The sequence below is a fragment of the Sarcophilus harrisii genome, chromosome 5, assembly GCF_902635505.1.
Source record: "Sarcophilus harrisii chromosome 5, mSarHar1.11, whole genome shotgun sequence".
NCBI lineage: Eukaryota > Metazoa > Chordata > Mammalia > Dasyuromorphia > Dasyuridae > Sarcophilus > Sarcophilus harrisii.
Window position 1 is genome coordinate 14,469,807 of NC_045430.1, and position 16,146 is coordinate 14,485,952.

At 42.8% G+C, this 16,146-nt stretch overlaps 1 protein-coding gene across 1 annotated transcript in view; it reads left to right on the plus strand.

The window, feature by feature from the left end:
* TMPRSS6 (transmembrane serine protease 6) overlaps positions 1–16,146 on the plus strand; it is a 52,994-nt gene that overhangs the window by 738 nt on the left and 36,110 nt on the right. The window contains exons 2-8 of the mRNA XM_023504469.2: positions 3,847–4,081; positions 4,636–4,769; positions 5,591–5,658; positions 8,198–8,382; positions 9,886–9,927; positions 12,203–12,407; positions 14,103–14,239. Coding sequence (XP_023360237.1) covers positions 3,856–4,081; positions 4,636–4,769; positions 5,591–5,658; positions 8,198–8,382; positions 9,886–9,927; positions 12,203–12,407; positions 14,103–14,239 — 997 coding nt within the window. The 5' untranslated portion in view covers positions 3,847–3,855. The remainder of the gene's footprint in view (positions 1–3,846; positions 4,082–4,635; positions 4,770–5,590; positions 5,659–8,197; positions 8,383–9,885; positions 9,928–12,202; positions 12,408–14,102; positions 14,240–16,146) is intronic.

A 16,146-nucleotide genomic window follows, 5' to 3' on the forward strand; every position in this document is an offset into this window, starting at 1 on the left:
ATCTGACCCAAGATACTGAGGAGGGAAGAGCGACTAGGATGAGTGGGGGAGGGACAGACGCAGAGAAAGACCGCTTAGAACCTCCCTGGGAGTGCACCCAGGACTCCTGCACTGTTTAGTTATGTCCTGGACCCTTGGCGGTCCTTCTGGTGAAACCTCTGGGACCCTTCAGAATAATGTATTTAAAGACATAAAATAAAATGCGGTTTTACAAAGGAAATCAGTTCTACTAAAATAAAGACCGATGTGGTTTTCTCCATGCACATTCCCAGACCCCCTGAAGTCTTCCCAGGGAGCTCAGGGGAAGAATTGCTGGTGTAGCCCAGACCCCTCACTTGTCGGATGAGGAAAGAGAGAGAAAGGGGTACAGTAAAAACCTGAGTTCAGAGAGAGCCTGACTTGCTATCTATATGAATCATCAAACTTTCCCAGACCTCAGTTTCCCCATGTGAAAAAGGGCTGGCTGGACTAGAGGGTCCCCGAGACCTCTTCCGGGTCTGGGACTCGGTCCGGGATGACAAAGGAAGCCGGGGATGGACAGCCATTCTCCTGGTTTGCAGTCCAGAGTTCTTGCCTCACATTAGGTGAGCTCTGGATTTGGGGACAGGGAGTGGTTCTGTCCCATCCATTTTACTGATCCTGTCAGAGATATGGATACCAAAGGTCACCTCTGGGAGAAGGGGTGGGGTGGCCCAGCCCACTCGACCAGCAATTCCCAGATCCCCCATTCATTTCATCAGAGGCTTGCCTGCATCCTGCTGTTCACCCCAAGGCAGGCCAGCTGGGGAAATTAGTGGTTTAGACCTCTTCTCCCTCACTGGCCTGAATCTACTGGGCACAGAGCCCTCGCCCAAGTGCCCGAGGGGACGGGGTGGGATCCTAAAACTATCTCCCTCCAAGCCCCTCATTTCAGAGACAAGAAACGGAGCTTGGGAGGATTGAGTGACCCAAGAGCTACAAAGATAGTAAGTGGCAGAGTCAGGTCCTCCAATGTCGAATCAGCCTTTCCCCCAAGCTATTAACTCTCTGTCAACTGTGGGGGAGAGGGGGGACAAATAAGAGTGTATGGGGGGGAGGTCCTAGGATGGGGATGGATCAATCATCAGAATTTACACAGGACCTGCACACACGTGTATGTGTACATGTATGCACACATGCATGCATGAGATTTCAGTGTCCCATCCTGAATTGGGAGCCAGGAAGAATCGAGTAAAAGTCCCAACTCTGATGCCCGTGGGCTGTGTGACCCCGGGCAAATTATTGAACCTCTCAGTGTTCTAAGCAACTAAGAACATAAATTGCAAAGAACGCGTCTATCTGCATCAGGAGGGAAATATCCCACTTGGATTGTCCCTGCACCAATGAGATCCCAAGTCTGGCCCTATAGATATGTATCATATCTATTAGGTGCATATGTGTATGTACATAGTATCTGGTTATTTATATATATGACTTATAAATGTATAAATGTCTATTATATGTATTGGGTGTATATATATATACATATAGCTACATATACATTTATACATATATGTATATGTATTTTTTATATATACACATGTGGATGGATGGATGGAGATATATGCATATATTTATAGATATAGAAATGTCTGTTATATGTATTGGGTGTATATATATATATATACACATATAGATATATACATATATATGTATATGTATTTTATATATATATATATATACACACATGAGTATACGTGTATGGATGGATGGATGGATATGTATGCATACATTTATAGATATAGAAATGTCTATTATGTGTATTAGGTGTATATGTATTCATATAGGTATGTATATATTTGTAGATAAATGTATATGTGTGTATATATGTATTTATTATATCTGTATGCACGTAAGTATATGTGTATGTATGTATGAATGGATGGATGCATTTGTGCACATATTTATAGATATATAAATATAGATATATAGATATATCTCTATAGATAGAGAGATAGAGAGATATATATTATATGTATTGGGTGTTTATATGTACATATAGGTATATATATTTATAAATACCTATGTATATGTGTGTATATGTATACATATGAGCATATATGATATATGGATGGATGGATGGATACTTATGCATATATTTATAGATATAGAAATGTCTATTATATGTATTGGGTGTTTATGTGTACATATAGGTATATATATTTATAGATACCTATGTATATGTGTATATGTATTTATTACATATGTATACACATGAGTATATGTATGGATGTATGGATGTGTATATGGACACTGTATATTATGTGTATCTGTATATATAAATGTATTGCATGTCTGGATGTTTACATGTGAATGTCATGCATAGTATGTTGAAGAAATTAAACGGATTCTGTATCATTTTATAATTGACCATATTCTGCATCATTGTCCTATTTCCCCTCTGCATTAGTTTAAAGGAATAATTAAAAGAGAAACTATTACTGTCACACTTGAGCTTTAAAGGCCTAGAAGCCGAGATAGTATATTTTTACAAGGTCTGATCTCTGTCTTTTCCTGTCCTTGTTAGGACAGGCTTGAGGAGGGCCTTATCTCCCTAACAACCGCTTCTAGAAATCGGGGAGGGAGATTATGATTTGTTATCAGTAAGTGTCTGATTTGCATATCTATTTTGTACCCATATATGTAAAAATTTCTTAGATAAAAAAGGGTGACAAAAAAGTTTAAGAAGCAGTGCAATAGACTAACTTTCCACCCAAGTTTTTTCTACAGAATTTTCCCTCCCAGTCAGTTTTGTTTCTGTATTTCCAACATCTGGCACAGTGACTGGTACATAGTAGGTGCTTAGTAAATGTTTACCGAATGGATAGATCCTGTGGGAAACTCTGAGGGGTTAAGAGTTACCAGTGGGGAAGGTGGGTTAGTCTCATACTTGCCAGCTGGACAGTTGTGGGATTGTTAACCCTCCAGAATTTCAGTTTGCTCATTTTCAAAAGGGGACTAAGATGCCAGGAGTACCTCTTCACAGGGCTGCTGTAATGATGGTCTTAAAAAGTGTTTTGTGAGTCTTGAAGGATGATTTTTCTGAGGGTAAGGGGAGAAGACCCCCCGCTTATAATCAGGCACACTTAAGTGTCACTTATAATATTAGAGTTATCCAGGGCACTGAGGAAGGATGAAAAATGTTGGAAGAGCTGTCATAAGTGAAGAGAAGAGTACTGATTAAACAGGTGTAAGGGGGTTGCTTTGCTGTGGTGAGGACTCAGTTGAGGTTATGTAACAAATTTGCAGTTAGCCCAGATTCGTGATTTTCACCAGTTTGGGTTAGCCGTGAATGACCAAGATGGTGGAAATGATAGTTGGGCATAAGATAAGGGGACCCAGACTCAGAAACATGAGGACCGTGGAGTTTAATGGGAGGCATCTAGATGGGGAAAGGAGGAAGACGTGGCCAGGGCAAGCGTGGTGGCCTGGGAAAGAACTGAGAGGCCTGGAGATTACGGTCTGAATGAAGGACAGGGTTCAGGGGTTCAAGGCAGAGAGGGAGGGATGGAATGACAACAAAGAAGGGATAAGGGAGCTTCAGAGTTCTTGAATGCTGACGTTGAATGAACACAAGGGTGATGGCTACAAATGTTAGACTGAGTCAGAAATTCTTGATTCTCACAGTTTGTGAAATAGGTCCTTGCAGATATTATTATTTTACAGATGAGGAAACTGAGTCATATAAAAATGAAATTACCTATAGACACACAGATAGTATCAAAGTCAGAATCTGAATCTAGATCCTCTGACTTCCATTGACATGTTCGAACTATTGGGGCTGGTCAACCTACATCCCCCTAAATGTTCCTTCTTCTCTTTTGTCAGAAGTCCGGGATGGAGGATGAAGAACAGAGGGGCAATGAGCAGGCGGTCCAAGGGCAGTTATATGGAGGGGACACAGAGGAGCCAAGATCCAAGCAAAGAGGCCAGGGTCGAGTTGGGAAGGTGAAAGCCATTGATGATCCCAAGAGAAAAGGACGGCTTTACATCCGCCTGGCCCCTCTGTGGATCTCTCTGCTGCTGTTGGCAGCAGGTGGAATCCTGCTCTGGTATTTCCTAGGTAACTGAAGCCCGAGACATTGGGGTGACAACACATGGCAAATGGAGCTTTGCCTCAGGGTGCCGATTTCTAGGGCGATGTGTTTCCTCTCTGATAGAATGGATAGCATGAAATTCACACCTGTCCCCGGGTTCTGTGATGGTGGTCCCCCTCCCAGGTAGCCTTTCCCCTTTGTGCCTCCCAATGGAATTTTCCCCATGGAGGGTCACATTTACTTTCAGCCCTAACGGCCATAGGGGTCATTACAATTAAGGATCTTTTATCCATCTGTTGGCCAGGGCTTGAGAGGGAAGAACTGGGAAAGTCAACCCTGAAGGTCAAGGATTGGAGCAGCTTAAACTAGGGTTTGTGGGTGATAGTTACAGGGAAGCAGATTCTGTCTGGAAATAAGGGATCTCAGAACAATTAAAGCCGTACTACAAGGGAGGAGGCCACTTTGGGGGTCAGCACTTTTGCTGTCCCTGGAAGTATTCCAGACTTATTGACCACTTTCACCAGGCGCCCTCTCTCCCCATCACTGCCAAACTAACACAGCTCATTTTTTTTATGAGCAGGATACAAGAGAGAGGCGACCGTCAGCCAGTTGTATTCAGGCAGTCTTCGGGTGCTCAATCGTCATTTTAACTTGGATCTCTCCCGCCGGGAATCTAGTGCCTTCCGCAGCGAAACTGCCAAAGCCCAGAAGATGGTAGGGAAAGGCTGAATGGGAGGAAAGTTTGGGTGAGAGCTGATGGTTCTGTGAGGTGGGCTGGATGGGAGCTGATGGATCCGTGGTATGGTCTGGACAGGAAGCTGGGATAAAAACTAACGTTTCAGTTATAGGAACTGCCCAGGGGGAAAAAAGAGTTAGAGAAAGTAATAATAATAATTCTGAGAAATGGGTTGTTCCCAATTTAGAAAGGCTGGTATCTTGAAGAGGCTGGCAAGGAATCAGATAAGTCATGACAATCAGTGATTCAATTTGAGCGCCCCGTCTGTGGAGAGAGCCCTGTTGAAGGAGAAGACGGGATGAGATGTAGTCTTTAATCTAGAAGGAAGATGAGAATCACAAGGGTATCTAATGGTACTTCCAAAGGTATATATGAATGAGGGGATGCTAAGAGAGGGTTTGGCTCATCCATAGATTTGGGGAAATGAGAACCACCCATGGAATGATGGATCAGGAAGGGTTTCATGAGATGAACAAAATGGAACAGTGACGGGCTGTGCTGGAATCGCGATTGTTAAATTTTCTGTGTGAGAATTTATCCCTATACCCAATAAGTTAGGGCTTGATGGATTGTTTTATTAGTTGTCTAGACTTAAGAAAGTATCAATAATGTAAATTAAACTTAAAAGTGCCTCATGCATATAATCACCCCATCTGAGAACTGGTTGTTAAATATTTCCCAGCACACATCTGGGAAAAGGTGTATCCAGGCAGTGGCCAGACAATGGGAGAAAGCTCTAGGTAAGGGATGGGGTTGGTGTGTGTGTGAAGGGATTGACAAATGATCTTTCTCTTCCCAGCTTAGGGACCTCATCTTTACTACCCGCCTGGCCCCATACTACAACTCAAGCACAGTGTATGCATTTGGGTGAGTCATGAACCCCCTCCTCTCCAGATCCTTTTAGGTAGATATGGTCAGGAACTATTAAAGTGGGAGGAACTAGAGAGATCATCTATATAATAAAGCTTTCTAACCTGTCTCTCAAGCCATATGATGGCCCTCCGGGGCTCAGAGAACTATCTCACTGAATTAATAAGGTTTGTGAAGATCGAAGGTAATAGGAGAACCTGTAGATAGTATCGAGATAGGCTCGATAAATGTTCTGGAAAGGATCTCAAAGATCAGTCAATTCAATGTCTTCATTTTACAAATGAGGAACCTGGGAATTAATTGATCAATTCAAAATCACTGAGATGGCAAGCAGTCAAACTGGGATTTGAACCATCATTCTCTGACCCCATTTCCAGTTTTTCCCATTATTTCTTAATGAGTGATAGTCTCTAAAAATAAACCAGTTTTTGATGTTTCAAATATTATTTAGAATGCAGAGGCTCTTAAACTGGAATCCTGAACTTAAACAAAAATTGAATAAGTACATTTCAGTAAAATTGGTGCCTTTAAATTCTTTTGCATACATTTCCAAACATAATTTTGAGAAGGATCCTTAAACTTCACCAGAATGATGGCCAGAGGAGTCCATGATGCACAAAGCGTCCTGTGCCCAGGACTAATCTCCTTGACAGCAGGAGAAAAGAATGATGGGAAGGGTTAAATGATTTACTTAAAATCCCTCCCTTTGCATTTACTTATCCGAAGATACATTTCCCCCAGTAGAATATAAACTCTTTGAGGACAGAAATTGCAGTTGTTTCATTTATTTATTTATTTTTTGCTTTTGAATCCAGTACCTAACACAGTTTGTAGGATGATTTATGTAGAACTGAAACACAGCTTGGAGGCCAATTAGTACAACTTTTCATGACACTATAGATTTATAGCTATTAAGGGCCAGCCCCTATCATTATACATATGAGGAAACTGAAATCCCCATTGAGGTTAATTGATTGACTCAAGATAATATAGCTATGAACTGGTAGAAATCTGAATTTGAACCCATGTCCTCTAATTCTGAATTCAGCCCTCTTTCTACGTACCATATTGTGCCTGGCACATAGCAACCACCTAAAAATGTTTATTGAATTGAATTAAATTGAAATCCCTGTTCATTGGCTAGTTAAGTACCTGAGCAAGGACTAGATCCCAAGATTCCCAAAGAGGGCGATCTCATGAGCTTCAAGAGAAGTAGAAAGTACAGAGAGAGGAAGATGATATTCCTGCTGTCCTCTGCCCTGCCCAGACCAACTCTGGAGGATGAAGAGTCATTTCTGGATAATGAATTTTAGGAGGGAGGTTGACAAGTTGAAAAGTGTCTGGTGGAGGGTAATTAGGATCATACCCAAACTAGGAATCATGGAAGGAAGGATGTCAACCCTGGGGAACAACGCAACTTTAATCTCCAAATATCTCTTAGGTGGAAAGAGTTTCTCTATTGGTCTGTTGGATGAAAAGGTGATTAGATGTGTTCATCTTGGTCCCAGAGGGTAAAATGAAAACTGAAGGATGGAAATTATATGGAAGCGGATTTTTGGCTCATTATAAGTTTCCCCATAATCAGGGCTGTTCTGTAATTAAAGAGCCTTTCTTGTTCAGGATCAACCAGCAGTGAATTTCTCATCACTCTCCTTGTGCACAGCTGAATGATCACTCCTGGGGCACATGTTGGAGAGTGTTTTTTCTTTTAAATCTGCACAAGGTGACTTCTAAGATTCTTTTCAATTCAATTCAAATTAATTTAAGAAACACATATAAAAAACCTGGGGTTTCCATAATCCCATACCACCCAAATTGAAAAATTGAAACTTTTACAGCTAGAAGGACCTCAGAACAGAGAGTGCTATATATTCGAAGAACTTTAAAATGCCAGAGATCAGAGACTTTAGAACAGGGGATGTCAGAGCTGGGAGGGAGCTTAGAACAGGGGATGTCAGAGCTGGGAGGGAGCTTAGAACAGGGGACGTCAGAGCTGGGAGGGAGCTTAGAAAAGGGGATGTCAGAGCTGGGAGAGAGCTTAGAACAGGGGACATCAAGGCTGGGAGGGGTTTTAGAACAAGGAATATAAGAGTAGGGAAAGAGCTTAGAACAGGGAATATCAGAGCTAAGAAGGACCATATGCAATGTCAGAGCTTGGAAAGACTTTAACATATAGAATGATAAGGAGGAAATTTGGAACATAGAATGTAGACTCTGGAAGAGACTTTAGAATATGAGATATTAGGACTATAAAGGACCTTATGTAACATTCAAACTTACCCTCCAGTTTACAAATGTGGGGACTGAGACATACACACACAAAAAAGAGAAAAAGTGGAGAAGTCTTAGAGGTACTGAATTTGAAAGCAATATCAACATTAACTTTTCTGAGGTCCCTTTCAGCTCTGGATCTGTCACTCTTTGAACATTTTCACATACTATGCCCTTTTCCAGGGATTGTCTCATTACCCCCTCCTAACATCCTAGACAATTAAGAGGAAGGGGAGCAGAGAACTGTTGACTTCTTCCTCCTTAGGGAAGGGCCTCTGACTTGCTTCTTCTGGTTCATTCTCCAAATCCCCGAGAGTCGCCGTCAGATACTAACCCCAGATGCCGTGAAGGAGGTGCTGGTGGAGCGGCTGCTTTCCAATGCCAATGACACAAGTGGGACCCCTGGCCAGGAAGAGTATGAGCTGGACCCTGGGGGTCTTGTTCTTCTGGGTCAGTATAATCAGAATGTGCTGAAAGACTGGAGGGATTTGGGAGGGAGGGAGGGTAGTCTTCCTCTCCCCCATATAACAGAATAAAGTTGACTAAGGAAAAGTAATAAGAGAACAACTGGGGAGAAAAGAGAATATCTGAGATGATGGACAGAAAATAACATCTACATTCATAGAGAGAGGAACTAGGGCAGCTTTCCGAGTATCCTCTTTGTCCTGTACCTCCTTTGGTACCTAGCACAGTAGTCTGCACATAGTAGATACAATAAATATTGGATTGGACTGAAAAGTTACATGGACTCATTTATTCATTCAATCAACAAATATTTTATTAAACTCCTACTATTTCAGAGGATCAGGCTAGACACCGAGGAAGATATCATTTGGATTAGGTAGAATTCAGCATCCGTCCTTATGAAAATTCTAGGAAATCCTTGAGCAAAGCATTAAATTCTCATTGACTAAATGAGGAGGGTGAAAATAGATTAGCCCAAATGATCCTGCAAGTGCCTCTTGAGAGCCTCTATTAGGTCAATGAGTCATAGAATCCAAGAGCAGGAGAGGACTCCAGAAATTATCCTGCCTGAGTCCTACATGAATAGGAATCCCTTCTGCCCATCTCTAGGAAGAGACCATTCAGCCTCTGTCTAAAGTCCTCTATATTGCAGTTTTTATTTGTGTGTGTTTATTTTCAATAGCTCTAATTGTTAAGAAATTTATTTTTCTTTTAAGATCATTAAGTTGAAAGGAACCATAGTTTCTCCATGCATGGGTCTGAATCTATCTGATGAGCTCTAAACTATAAATCCTATACTTTAAACCCACCTCCTTTTTTTACAAATGAAGAAACTGAGTCACAGAGAGATGAAGAGTGATTTGCCCAAAGTCACACAGGTAGCAAATAGCAGATTTAAAGTCCAATTCTCTCTCCCTTCCTTCCTCCTTCTCTCTCTCTTTCTCTCTCTCTGTCTCCCTCCATCTCTCCCTCCCTCCCTCTCTCTTTCTCACTCTCTCTCTACCCCTGAAGAAAAATCTCTCCACGGATGCAAACCATCACCTATTTTCAGCTATTCTCTACCTTATAGCTTTGGAGATTTTCCTTATGGTCCTGAGAAATAAAGTGACTTGTCCAGGGCAACACAGCCTCTAAGTAACAGAAGCAATATTTCAACCCAAATTTTCCTAACTCCAGACTCAATTCTCTGTCAATAATAAAGAAAAACGTCTCCTCCTTCATCTAATCCCTAGTCCAGACCTTTTCTTGAGAAGGAATGTGATTTTGTAAGTCCAGAACAGGAGAGCAACTTGATAAGGAAGAAGGGCATAAGATAATAATGATAAGAAAGGGCAAAAAGAGGGCAAGTCAGAAGGAGAAGAAGGATCAGGATCCCTGCCCCCATATACACACATTGGGCTCCAGGTATAGTTGCTCTGGGAATTTCATTTGATTTCATTTCTTTGATTTTTGTTTCTATTCATTTCTTCATTTGTTCCTTTTCAACAGAGACCAGTGTGAAAGACATAGTTTTGCTGAATTCTACACTGGGTAGGCAACTTTTGTCTCCCTTTGCTTTTTGAGTTTCTTTATTTTGCTTGGATGGGCTTCTGAGGAGTAAGGAGAGGTAGGGAAGGGCACAAGACTCATTGGGTATGTAGGAGGGACATGCTCTCGGGTAGTGCCAGTGTAAGAAACTTAATGAACATTGAGATGCAGTTCACGTGTGTGCATGTCATGAATTTATGAGTTGTATGCAATAGAGGGGTGTGTGTGTGTGTGTGTGTGTGTGTGTGTGCCTGTTGGGTACAAAACTTTCCAAGTTGTTTATTTCCTCTTCTTCCTTCTCCTTCTCTTTCTCCTCCTCTTCCTTCTTTTCTTCTTCTTTTTTTCTTCTTGTTTTTCTTTTTCTTCTTTTTGTTCTCCTTTTCTTCTTCTTCTCTTCTTTTTCTCCTCTTTCTTCTTCTCTTCCTCCTCCTCTTTCTCCTCCTTCTTCTCTTCCTCTTCCTCCTCCTCCTCCTTCTTCTTCCTCTTCTCCTCCTCCTCTTCCTTCTTCTTCTCCTTTCGCTCCTCCTCCTTCTCCCCCTCCTCCTTCTCCTCCTCCTCCTCCTCCTTCTTTTCCTTTTCCTTCTCCTTATTCCTCTCTTCCTCCTCCTTTTCTTCCTTCTTTGTCTTCTTCTTCCTTCTCCTTCTTTTTCTCTTTCTCCTCCTTCTCTTTCTTCTCCTTCCTACCCTCACCTCTTCTCACTTCTATTATCAAAAGTCCCTCTGTAAGCTTGGGGGTGGAATGAAGGCCAGATTGTTGATATTTGCAAGGAACCAACCTCTGTGGTATATAGTGTGGGGGTGTGAATGTGGGTTTGGGGGTGGGGGTATGGGTGGATGGGAACACACATACATGCACACATCCCCCTTGTGTAAACAATTCAACCCACAATAATGTGTGTAAGCTCATGCTACGGACTCCACACACGGTAGAGTAAGGGTGTGTTCTCTTAGTAATGTAAACATCCACCCCCTTCTTCCAGAAACGGGTATATGAGAAGGAGCATGGGCCTACTGGCTTTTTACTGCCACTTTTCTTTCTGTGTGTGGGTGTGTGTGTGTGTGGGTGTGTGGGTGTGTGGGTGTGTGGGTGTGTGTGTGTGTGTGAGAGAGAGACAGAGAGACAGAGAGAGAGAGAGACAGAGAGACAGAGAGAGAGACAGAGAGAGAGAGAGAGAATGAGAGAGAGAGAGAGAGAGAGAGAGAGAGAGAGAGAGAGAGAGAGAGAGATGAGGAGCCCTCAAGGGGAGGTGGCAAGATTAGTGCTGATTCTTTCCAAGGGCTAATGAGTACAAAGTGAGTTAGATTACATCTGCCTTACAACCCTGCAGTTCAAGCAAACATGGCTTAAATTTTTTCCTTTTTAAATTAAAAAAAACAAAACAACTTATCTTTTTCAGGTAGCAAAGACTAAGACTTATTTTTATACCACAAGATAATAAAATAAAAACTGTATTACTCTCCTACAAAGAATGACAATTAGAAATCATTCCTATAGTACTTTAAGACTTGCAAAGCACTCCACACAACAGCCCTGTGAAGAAGGTAAATATTATTGTGACTATTTTACAGAAGAGGAAACTGAGATTCTGGGAGGTGGAGTATTTGTTCATGATTACTCAGCTAGTAAATGTCAGCGGCAGGATCTGAAACCAGATCCCCTCCCAGCATGCTTTCTACTTTACTGTACTGGGTAGAAACTGTTTGATGTACAGTAGAGAGTAAGGTTTTTAAAAAATATAAACACTTAAGTACAATCCAGGGCTGTGGAGAATCCAAGCAGTTCAAGAGACCCTGCCCTCACCTCATGTGGGTTGATGCAGTTTCCTAAACTCCCTGAGGACTAATAGCCACCCAAGTTAGAGAGAAGGAAGAGCTGGACAGGACAGTTAGCCATCTTGCCTTGTGCACCAGCCGGGGATGTGTGCATGTGCATGTGTGGTGATCGGTGCTTTTCCATGCAGCAAAGGAAGGGAATCAAATTGGCCTTGAGGGGCAAGAAGTGAAAGGAGGTTGTGGAAAGGATGAGGAGGACAAAGGGAGGAGGAAGTGAATGAGACCAGCAGCAGAGAGATGAGGACTCCAGAAAGTGGTCAAGGAATTGGGAGGTCTAACCTGGCACTTTCTTGGCCCAGGAACTAACCACATCCCCGATCCCTGCTCTCCACCATGCCCTCCCCATCTCCCTTCCTTATACTTGAGCAAGGATCCTGCGGGTCTCGATTCCCCACAAATCTCTTTAGGACTAACAGGGGCCAGGGGTTCTATCTCCCCTTTCCAGGGTGCTATCGCTACAACTACATCAGTGAAGGCCAGATAGTGCGGCTCAAGGGCCCCGATCACATCGCCTCTAGCTGCCTGTGGCACCTGCAGGGTCCCGAGGGCCACATGATCAAACTTCGCCTGGAGTGGATGCTGGCTGAGTGTCGGGACCGGCTGGCCATGTATGATGTTGCTGGACCCCTTGAGAGCCGTCTCATCACCTCGTAAGTCACCCTCTTCTGTGACCTCAGGGAAGGACGAGGTATGAGCAGAAGGATAATCCAATGGGCCAGAGACAGTTGAAAATGAGGGTCATGTCTTAGTATGTCCCAGTTCATGACAAATCTCTGTATGGCCTTTCCCTCTCTGGACTACAGTTTTCTCATTTCTCAAATGAAGGGAATAGAGTAGATAATCCCTAAAACTCCTCCTGTATTTCACATTTTATATTCTAAGAGTCTGTGTTCTAGCATCTTGTGTTCTAAGGTCCCTTCAAACTCTCACATTTAATATTCTATCCTATATTCAGTCAATAAGCATTTATTAAGTGCCTACTATCAGTCATTGCACCACGTTCTGAGGACACAAAAGGAACCAGGAAATATCTATTTGTAGAAGGTGGGATTCAAATGAATCTTGAAGGAATCTAAGAGCCAGAGTAATTCCTAAGATCCCTCCTGTATTTCACCTTTTATATTCGAAGAGTCTGTGTTCTAGCATCTTGTATCCTAAGGTCTCTTCAAATTCTCACCTTCAATGTTCTATCCTATATTCAGTCATTGAATCAATTCAATAAATAAGCATTTATTAAGTGCCTGCTATGTACTGGTCACTGTACCCTATTCTGGAGATACAAAAGGAACCAGGAAATATCTCTGGAATAGGAGAGATTTGAGGCAGGAAGAACCCAGGCTCGTGCACTAGTCCAGGCATTGGATATTCTAATATTCTGTGATACATTTCTATGCGAACATTTATCCAAAGAATGTTACGCTGCCATGTTCTACCATAATTCCATCTCCCAGGCAAAATTAGCAGAATTAGGAGGTGGTCCAATGGTCAGGAATCGGAGTGTGCTGCTATAGAAATTGTACTGGAGAAATTACCTAAATTTGAATACTTTCTCTTACTTATTACTTGTGTGACTTTAAGAAAGTCATGTCCCTTCCTCTAGGTCCATCTGTGAAATGAAGGGATTTTCACCAAATGACCTTCAAAGTCCCTTCAAACTCTAAATTTTATGATTCTACCGTCCTTGTTGATCTAAATAAGCTGTCCATCGGGTATCTGGCATCATTAGGGGGCCAATGGTACTCTCTCTACCCAAGGGTCACAGTGCCAGAATTTCCACCATTCAAGTTCTCTCTTAACCCATTAACCAATTATATCCATTTCTAGGACAGGCAACACATTTGTGAGTTGTCAGTTATTTAAACCTTGTTATGAATTAGTTTGCTGTCAGCTAAAGGAAAGGTGGGTTTGAATGGGGGAGGGAGACAGAAGGGGTAAGTTAGGGGTATTCTGACACTTAGGTGGGAAACCAAAAAGCCACAAGACAGGGGGGAGGGAGGGAGGGCCTTCTAGGGAACCCCAGCATTATCTCTTTCTGCTGCAGCCCAGAACAAGACTGGGGTGAGGAGTCTTGGAGGGTGAGATCTTCTGGGGTCCTTGGTTTTCTATCCGCTTTGGTTGTCAGCTTCTAGAGTGGAAAAGCTGAGCCATAGATCATTAGAACATGGCATCTGAGACCTGGAAAAGACCTCATAGCCTTGATTTTTCATTTTCACTGAGGCTCAGGGAATAGTAGCTTGCCAATGGTTCGATATTGGGCGCCATATTTGAACGGAGGCTCTCTGGCTCCAGAGATAGTCCCTTGACTTCTCTCCAGGTATAACTCTACCCTACCCATCTCTCCTCAGACACTATGGCTGCAGTCGCCAGGAGCCGGTGGTGGAAGTCCTGTCCTCGGGACACGTCATGTCTGTGGTCTGGAAGAAAGGCTTGTACAGCTACTACGACCCCTTCACACTCTCTGTCCAGGCCGTGGCCTTCCAGGGTGAGGAGGGGACAGTGGGTATGACTGTGGGAGGGGGGATCCTCTCACAACAGGGAAGGACTCGCCTCCCTCCAATCCTTACCTGGGATAACTAGTCTGCCCCCACCCCTGTCCTGAGGCTCTAGAGCCCAACATCCTCCCTCTTTTTACTCTCCCCCCTTCCTGAGGCAGTCCAGCCTTGGGATGAACCAAAGGTGCTCATTCAATAGTGGGGACCTTTGGCGTCTGCTCTCTCCTTAACCTGCTTTTTATTCCCCCTTCTGTCAACCCTCCTTCCTACTCTCTTCCTGGCACAGAAGTAATGGCATGAGCCAACAAGGGGACACAGGCCCTCTGGGCTTGTGGGGACCAAGAATTTACCTGTCTGTCCCCCAGGGAAGGGGGTGAGGAGTGCTTTGTAAAACTTAAAAGTGAGGCATGAATGGGAATTATTGTCATTTTATTATCTCTGTTCCAAGAGGAAGCAGTGAGGAAATCTCCCGAGTTAAGGCTTTGAATCTTGCCTCTGCTGTTTATTTGGCCGCAGGACCCTGCCAAAAAATCACTTTTCTCTGAATCTCAATTTCTTCATCTGTCAAATGGGGTTTATTCATCTGGGGCTCTGTCCCCTTCACAGAGTTGTGGTGAAGATCAAGTGAGATGATTTTGATAAAGCAATTTGATATCCCAAAGAGCTAACTCAGTTAAAACTGTTATTTCTGTGCTCTCTGTATGGGTCTCTGTCTCTGTCTCTGTCTCTCTGTCTCTCTGTCTCTCTTTGTTCTTTTCCTCTCTCCCTTCTTCCCTCTCTATCTGTGTGTGCCTCTATCTGTCTTTCTGTCCCTGTGTTTCTCTATTCTCTCTCTCTCTCTCTCTCTCTCTCTCTCTCTCTCTCTCTCTCTCTCTCTCTCTCCCCTTATGTCTGTCTTTTTCTCTGTGTCTCTGTTTCTCTATATTTTTCTCTTTTTGTTTCTCTCTTCTTCCTCTTCTTTTTATTTCTTTCTTCTCTTTCTCCTTTTCTCTCTTCTTTCTCTGTTTCTTGTTCTACTTCTCTCTCTGGCTCTCTGTATGTCTCTTCTTTTCCTTCTCTCTCTATCTTCTTCTTCTCTTTCTCTTTCTCTGTATCTCTCTTGCCCTCTCTCACACCTCTCTTCTTTTTCTTTTCTTTCTTTTTTCTTCTCCTCCTATTTCTTTCTCTGAATTTGTTTCTGCCTCTCTATTTGTCTTTTCTTTCATCTTCTTTTTTCTCTTTTCTTTCTTTTTTCTTCTTTTCTCTCCTTTTTCTTCTCTCTGTCTCTGTTTCTGTTTCTGTCTCACCCTCTATCTCTCTTTTTCCCTTCTCCTTTTCTCCCTCTTTCCTTCCTTTCCTTCCACTCCATTTCCCTCCTTTCTCATGTTTCCCATAAATATTAAAACTAAGAACATGAGACACCATCCAATCCGACTCTCTCATTTTATAGAGGAGGAAAGGGAGATCCACATAGGGGCACTAACTTGCAAATCATACAGTGAGTTATTACCCTAGGTTGAGATTAGAATCCAGATCTTTCAGTTTCAATTCTTCAATTACTTCCATGCCTTGAATAGCCCCTTGACTCTAACTTTCTTTCAGTTCAATTCAATAATCATCATTTAAGTGTCTGCTTCACACCCTGTACTTTTAGGGGTGCTGGGGACAGAACATCCCCTAGAAGAACTTACATTGTAGTTTTCCACTGCCCAGCACTGGTTTGAATTGTTTGACATCCAATTCAAAGTAGGATTTTCAAAATACAAACACTAGAGTACAAGCAAGACCTTATAACTGAGGTGACATCACAAGTGGTTCGTGAGGCTACTGCCCTCATCCTCCCTGCAGCAGTACAGGACCCAGTTTCTCCGAAGGATGACGGCCACCTAGTCAGGTGATAAAGGAAGGGAGGGTCAAA